Source organism: Falco biarmicus, chromosome 1 (genome assembly GCF_023638135.1).
Source record: "Falco biarmicus isolate bFalBia1 chromosome 1, bFalBia1.pri, whole genome shotgun sequence".
Taxonomy (NCBI): domain Eukaryota; kingdom Metazoa; phylum Chordata; class Aves; order Falconiformes; family Falconidae; genus Falco; species Falco biarmicus.
The window spans coordinates 104059683-104067445 of record NC_079288.1 but is presented as its reverse complement, the minus strand read 5'-3'; the positions used below and the strand labels follow the sequence as shown (position 1 = coordinate 104067445).

Here is a 7763-nt window from a genome sequence, read left to right as displayed (position 1 = left end):
GCCGGTTGGGTGCGGGGGAGGCGGGGGCGGCGGCCATGGCGGCGGGCGGGGAGGAGGAGGGCTGCGAGCACTACCGGCGTGGCTGCCTGCTGCGGGTGAGGCGGTGACGGGCCGGGCCGGGCCGGGGGGCAGGTGGCGGGGGGCCGGGGCCGTTCGCTGAGGTCGTGCCGTTCGCAGGCGCCGTGCTGCGGGAAGCTGTACGCCTGCCGGCTGTGCCACGACGGCGCCGAGGGGCACCGGCTGGACCGCTTCCGCGTGGCCGAGGTGCAGTGCACCCGCTGCCGCCTTCTGCAGAAGGTGGGTCCGGTGGTGGGGGCCGGAGGGCGCCGCCATTTTGGGGGGTGGCGCCGCCATGTTGTGTGGGGCGCCGGCGGCGCGCCTAATGGCCCTCTACTCTGTTCCTCCCCGCCGCGGCAGGCCCAGCAGCGCTGCGAGGGCTGCCACAACCTCTTCGGCGAGTACTACTGCGGTATCTGCCACCTCTTCGACCGCGACAAGAAGCAGTACCACTGCGCCGAGTGCGGCATCTGCAGGTGACTGAAGCGGGGGGGGGGGTTGTGGATGGCCAGCCTGAGGTGGAGGGGTGGTCTGTCTGAAAGGCAGGTGGGCTCCCCATCCCGGCCCCAGCCCCACTTGGGATGGGAGGGTGGCAGGGTGGTATGGAATGGAGCAAATCAGCTTTGGCCTGCTGCTTTTCTCCTCAGGATCGGGCCAAAGGAGGATTTTTTCCACTGTTCAAAATGCAATTTATGCCTAAGCTTGAGTCTTCAAGGAAAGCACAAGGTAAGAATACACCAGTTCACTCCATAGCTTAAAAAAAACCCTTGAAAATGGAAGCTGATAGTGCCTCAGCTCTGTCATCAAAAGCTGTGAAGAGTAAACCTCTTCACACCAATGTAACATTAAGAATCAGGTGTTTCCTTTACCTACAGTGCTGGAGGCATGGGGGATAGCTCCACCCAATGTGCACACCAAGTTACTCGAGGGTACATGTTACATACAGTAGAGTACTTGTACACTCACTGTGTGTTACATATTCATTTTCATTCATGCACAGGCTTGGTTACAAGTTTCTTGCTTCTAATGCAAACTAGTACATATCCTCAGATAGCGCAGTTGAAATTTTTTGCCAGCTACACATGCTCCCCAGGCTGGGGTTTGCCCTCTTTTGAGGGGGCTCTTTGAGTGGGAGGTCACAATCTGCCAATGCCTCAATTACCTCTTTTCCTACTTTTAACCAGGTTTCTGTGAATTGCAACACTTTATCAACTTGTCTCCTCTTGCAGCCAGAACTTCCTCACTTGGAGTCTTTTTTCTGCATAACTTAATAATGGTGTTCTTTTCACCATCCATTCTCATCCTTCCCAAGGCTGACTCCCTTGATTAGAAATCCTTTCATTTGTTACTTTTAACAACTTTAGAGAGCCAGCTTGGCCTAAGCTTTGTGCACAGATTTGTTTAACGTCTGAATCAGTTTGGTAATTAAGGACTTGAGGCAACAGCTCCATCTAAGGCCGTAGGGACGGTGAGAGCAGCAGGTTCTCTCTAAGTGCACCTAACAGCACTGCAGAGTGTTTCTGGGCTGGCTTTGCTAGCAGTTGAAGCTATAGGAAATAAACATCTTAGTCTCCTCTTCTAGAAGGAGCTGTTGATTGCAGATCTGCCAGCTTAAGTTTGAGCTCCCGTTCCTGGTGCAGTGTAGGAAAAGCTAAGCTGCTTGCCGCTGTGGGCGTTCTGGGAGCCCTTTGCTTATGTATACTTCCAAGCTGTTTGTTTTTTAATATGCTTAGCCACCCATTAATTCTCAGAACTTCAAAACTAAATGCAATCTGTAATGTTTCATACATCTTTTCTTACCATTCTAAAGAAATTTTAGAATTCAGAAAAATGCAAATATCCATGCGGTAAAATAACCTTTTTTGGTTTTTTTTTTTGTTTTTGCAAAGTGTATTGAAAACGTCTCCAGGCAGGACTGTCCGATATGTTTGGAGGTGAGCTGCATCTTTTCATCTCTTAGATTTCTGTGTGGCTGTATTTTTGACTGTCTTTGAATTAATTTTCTTGTCTTTTGTCTGATACTTGCCTCGAAACAGGATATTCACACATCTCGTGTTGGAGCTCATGTTCTGCCATGTGGTCATCTTCTGCACAGGTAAAGCACTGCAGATACTTGAGAACAGGCAGTAGCCCCTGCCTTGTGCGTGGTGTTTATTCAGCATCACTACAGGCCTGGTTAGTCTGTATCAGCTACTGGGAGCTGGTTTCTAAGGGGCCCACATGGCAGGGGATAGTCTCTGTTTAATGAGGAAATAGTTTCTTTAGAAAGGCTGTCTTCCTTCCGCAGTAAATTTAGGTGGTGGCGGAGGGACCTGTGTACTGTTCATGCTGAATTTCCTTCTGTTAGTACTTGGAAGTTTCAAGAATCTTGTAGCGAGGTCCCTCCTTGGTGCATAAAGCAGTTGCACCGTGGTTTTAAGGGGTTGGTGGCAGCTCATCAGTTCAGTTTTAGATTGTTTCCTTAAGACAGCCCTCCAAGACTTCCAGTGGAGCACTCTTGCACTACAAAAACTGCCATCTCTATTGGGATTTTGAAGTGATGTATAGCGTTGGGTGCCATTGGAGGAACAATTGCCACATGTTTCCTTTCCATTTGCCCTTTCTGTCTTGTGTTACAGACGTAGCTTTTTGTTACTCTGTTGGCTCTCATTTTCCTTGCGCCGTTGTCTCTGTATGCTAAACGGCCTGTGTGTTTGACACAAGTCTGTCCAGACTGAATCTTCTTTCAGCTCCTGTCCTTCTTAAACTTACTTTGTGATGATCACTCTCTATATTTTCAGCTAACTTGAACCACAGAATCCTTGTCATTGTATTGAGTCTTGTGTTAGGTTAGAAGACCTTGGAATGGAATCAAATGTGCTTTGTCTCTGGATTTTTGCCCAAGTACCTGGTGGTCTTGCTGGGAAGCTTTCTTCTCACTTGGACTCTGAATATTTTTTTAACTTCTGATGTGGGGATAGTGGTGTGCCTTTTCCATTTTTTCAGTCCAAATGTGTTACCAGTTAGTAATAGCGTTCTTCTTGCTGAACTTCTCATTGTGTTTTCTTTTCAGAACATGTTACGAGGACATGCTAAAGGAGTAAGTATTTCTAAACACCTCTTAATGTTGTTGTAGTCCGAACAGATTCCTTCAAGAGGCAAAGATAATGATGCCAGTCCTGTACCAAATAACTTAAAGCCAACTCTTAAAGGGATAAGGGACTTAGAATTTCCAGTTCTGTTTGCAAGAACTTCTTGATTTGTGGTGTTTCTCTTTGACTGGTATGATATTAAAGTTGTCCTTTTGGCTGGACTTGTTTCATGGCCCCACTCCGTCTTCTGATTTAGACTTTTTGTTGTTTTTTTCCTTTCTGCCAGAGGTTACAGGTGTCCTTTGTGCATGCACTCAGCTTTAGATATGACAAGGTACTGGCGTCAGCTGGATGACGAAGTAGCACAGACTCCTATGCCCACAGAGTATCAGAACATGATGGTCGAGGTAAGAGATGCGACTTGCACCGATGTCTCCATTCGTGGCAGATCTGTGCCTTTGCAATGCCGGCAGTAGAGGGCACTAGGCACTTGTACTGCATCAGAAGTCAGCCTGCTGGTTAGGGAGTAATGCAAACACACAAAAAGAAAGCACCCCCCACCTGCACTCAAAAAATAATTAAAAAAACCCCAACCCCAAAACCACAACCTCTTGGTGGTGTAGTATCACACAGTGAAGAAATGGCTTGATCTTCGGCGATATCTTGCTTTCTCCAGTTGTGTTAGGTGCTGTCATAGCAAAAAGCAGGAACGTTTGTTTAACAGTTCAGACCTTCATGTTCCACACTAAACATGGCAGCTTTTCAGCAAAAATATTCAGCTACTGATCAAGGCTGGCTCACAGAGGCAACTTCTATTTTCTCTGTTTCTTCGTGTTAACACAGAACTGTGAGACTGGTTGCTGTTTGCAGGTAACACCAAATTGAACAGCACTGGTCATTGATGTTTTAGTTGCATCTGTTACAGTTTAGACAACCATCCTGCCAGCTCTGGGAGTCAGGGTATTTGGAAAAAATCTCCTTACTGTCTATTTTGAGAAGAATGGTCGCTTGCCTGTCTTGCACAGCAGGCTGGCTAATGCTGCTAGCTGCTGTTGATCTGCTCTCGGTTTTCACTTGAATGGTTTCTCTGGTGGTTTGCTTCATCAAGAGGAGAAGCCAAAGCGTGTCTATACGCGACTTACCCAGGGAGTCACCTTGCCATACTAAAAGTAAATTCTCCAAGATTATGCAGTGTGACCTAAGTATTACAAATGGAAAAGTTAAATCGGTCCTGCTGTCTTGAAAAGAAAGATAGTTGCTGCTTCGTCCCCTGATGGCAAACCAGTTCAGTGGTTGCTAGAATCATGGTTGTAGTATATTGCTGAGTGTTCCTGCTGATGCTGAAACCTCCCTCTCATTTCTGTGTGTAGATCCTTTGCAATGACTGCAATGCCCGGTCTACAGTGCAGTTCCATCTCCTAGGCATGAAGTGCAAAAACTGTGAGTCATACAATACTGCCCAAGATGGAAGATGTCAGCTGCCTTTGGAGGAGCAGTGACCGAGATACATGCTGCATTCGGCTGGATGAGGAGGACCCTGCTGTGAAAGACACCACGTTAAAAAAAAAACCCAACCACCAAACTTGTCGGTAAAAACTTATTCAAAGTTGTCACAGCACTGGTGAAACAGTTACAAGATTTAATTAATTCTGGTGCAAAGGAGTTTTGCTAATCACACACCCCTCCCTAGTACCTGGGGCATGGTGCGGTCAGGCCCTTGAGGATATTTCCCTGTCGAGCAGCGCAGTGCCCGAAGGAGGTTGGTGTCTGGAGAGAACAGCACCCTTCAAAAGAGCCATTTACTGTGTCAGAGAAGAGACAGCCTAGAAGAATAACTAATGAGATGCAAAATGAGAAGTGATAAGCAGCTGACACAGCAGAAGATGTTTTGGGGCAGCTGAAGGTTGTGAGCTAACAGGAGTTGGAGGTATAGCAGCCATTCTGGTTGCAGCTGTTGGGGAAAATTTATAGGTTTGAGAGTGGCCTTTTTACATAAAGTTGACATCTGCAAAGTTTTTTATGTAAGTACTTTTTGTTCCTTTTAAATGACGTGTTTGTTCTAGGGCCTTGGAGCCATCGGTGTGAGTGGCTGGAGAGGGTGTGAGCTTGCAGAAATTGCATCCTTTGGCTTGATTTCTGGATGCATGAATTTCTGGAAGCACATGCAGAATTTGCTTTGAAACAAGGCTGGCCTGCCTGCGTAGGTGTGGTGAACGGCCTAAAAACCAAGCTGCAAGGCTGCCTTTCTGCCCCGGCCACCCATCTGACCTGCCATCTCTTCACTTGGATGCCTTTGCCAGCTACAGTTGCGTTCACACCCGCTCGTTCCTTGTTTTATTTACGTACAAAGGCTGAGGTGTCGTAGGGTTTTAGACGCTTACGTAGCTTGATGTTCTGATAAGTGAAGCACATACAATTGTCTTGTCAGGATGGACAGCGGGCCAGTGGGTTGGGCTGAGCCCAAGATGTTTGTTAAAGTACCAGCAGCTCATAGAGGCACTCAGGTAGTGCAGGGACCAATTTGTTGTGTTTTGGGGTTTTTTTAATGGTATCTGATTTCACTGGGGGGAGAGAACGGAGGAGTGCTTTTTTAAAAAAAAAAAAAAACAACCCCAACAAACCTCGCCCTTTTCATATAAGGTGTTTTGCAGTCTAAGTGTGAAAGTTCTTAGTTTCAGTGCAAATAGTCTCCAATAATGAAAGTACTTAACTGGGCTTTGGGGCTTTATTGTTCACCATACAACTACTTGCTTTTGTGTTACTCCTCTGTAAAACGACAGCTTTTCTTAATCCGACTGCCCCTTTATGTCTGAAATACTAGGACTCGGGTGGTAGTCTTACTGTAGCCTGCCTTTTACTGGGGTATTGTGTTTTTTCTGAAGCACTTTTCTCACTGCTATAAATAAATGTAAAATAACATCTCTATTAAAACAAATGACACTATGTGTGTCTCTCCTTTCACACATGTACTCTGGAAATTCCCAGCTGAGTTTAAACTATGATTCAATGCTGAAAAAAGAAAGAGGGTTGGATGCCTGGAGGGCTGGCCCCTGGGTTATGAAAACAGGGATCTGAACAGCCCCTGTATTTCCATGTTTCTGTGGGTGGTGGGTGTTCTTCCCCTTGGTGCGGCAGGGACTGGTCCCGGTCTGGGCTTCCCCAGTACTGGAGGACTGGGATGAGCTGGAGCAAGTCCAGCAGCAGGATGGGAGGGAAGATGGAAGATGGTGTGGTGCCGGTGGGCAGGTGCTGGATCAGGCCTGCAGGCTCGGCTAGGGCTGGCTCTGAGCAGCAGCTTGGACGTGATGCCATCAGTCACGCACACTCTGCTTGTGACCTGCTGCGGGGAGGTCATGTTACCTGCCCTTCACGTGGGAGACTTAAATTTTTGCATAAATATTTAAATCCAACAACAAAGCCCCTCCTGCATCACGGAACCTCTCCGGCAAGAGCAGGAGCACCTCTGCCCAGGACAGCACTGAGCCGCTTGTCTCCTTGCTCCTTCACGGCGACGCTTTCCAGGCTGGTGGTGGGTTAGCCGTGCCGCGTGCTGGAGGGGAGGCCCCCATAAATAACCGTGACACTGCTCCAGTCCCAGTGAGCTGTGCCAGGAGCCCGGCAGCTGTCAAAACCCCATTTCTTAAGGTCCCAGCCCACGTCTCCGCTTTCCCACCCCAAACCTGCCCTGGCTGTCCTGCCCCTTCCAGACTGCGGTGCCGGGGCCATGGCTGGCCGTAGCCACACGTGCAGCAGAGCAGGCGCTCCGGGTTGAGGCCGGCTTTCTCCACCCTCCAGTCCAGGTGAGTCCCGTGGTGGGGAACCATGTGTGGGGCCAGGTGGGCTGCACTGGCTCACCCAGCGCCCATAAATCGTCTTGGGGCTGTGCTGGGAGGGGGCAGGGAAGGTTTCCTTTCCCGGTTGTGCCGGAGCAGCTCCCTACCTTTGGGGGTGCTTCTAGGGAAAGTGCTTTTTGGAGAAGCTGGGGGGCTCTGGGCTGTGCTGGGCTCCAAGCGGTGGTTTCCCCTGGGGGCTGCTGTTAGAATGCAGGAAGCTGGGCAGGGCTGTGTTGTCTTCAGAAGTTGGAAGTGCAGAAGGAGCGTGGCTTGGCTCCTTGCTGTCCCCTCCATCCTTGCGTGAGTGGGGGGTGGGGCTGGCTATCATGGCGAGCATCTTCCTGAGGGGCTGTGCCCCGGGGAAGGGGCTGCTTCAGCTACGGGGCTGTGAGTCCCTGCTGCCACAGGCCTACTGAGGGAGATATTCCCGTGGTGCTGGCAGCTTCGCTTGGCTCGAAGCTCCTGTAGATGGTAAGAAGGACTCGCCTTTTGCTTGTGGTCCCTCCATTGAAGCTGCCAGCAAGACTCCCTGCTGCTTTGGAGCACCCTCCAAAGGTGTGCTATCACCGGGTGACCTCACTGCCTTCCCTGGATGGAGACCTGCTCCCAGGTAAGCCCTGAGGGCCACTGGAGCTCACATCACCTCATCTCAGAGCTCTGTGGTCTTGTAGGGAGATGCCCAGCTCAGGCAACCGGGCCAGGCAGAGGTTTTTTTTAACCGGGAGGAAACAGCAGCCCTGGGTGTGTGGCAGGGGGATTTGGATGCCAGCAGAGCTCATCCCACCACCACCACTGCTGCCCC

The 7763-nt window shown here is 49.5% G+C and overlaps 1 protein-coding gene across 2 annotated transcripts; it reads left to right on the top strand.

Moving 5' to 3' along the window:
* Positions 1 to 6: 6 nt before the first annotated feature.
* Positions 7 to 6070, top strand: RCHY1 (ring finger and CHY zinc finger domain containing 1). Of its 2 annotated transcripts, none has more exons than XM_056358913.1 (9): positions 7 to 95; positions 178 to 297; positions 418 to 533; positions 705 to 783; positions 1947 to 1991; positions 2094 to 2152; positions 3110 to 3136; positions 3415 to 3535; positions 4551 to 6070. In XM_056358913.1, the coding sequence occupies exons 1-9, from the start codon at positions 36 to 38 to the stop codon at positions 4554 to 4556; spliced, it is 633 nt and encodes a 210-aa protein (XP_056214888.1). In that variant the 5' UTR covers positions 7 to 35; the 3' UTR covers positions 4557 to 6070. The 2 variants fall into 2 exon arrangements, with proteins under 2 accessions (XP_056214888.1, XP_056214878.1); XM_056358903.1 differs by having other exon boundaries at positions 4499 to 6070.
* Positions 6071 to 7763: the final 1693 nt, after the last annotated feature.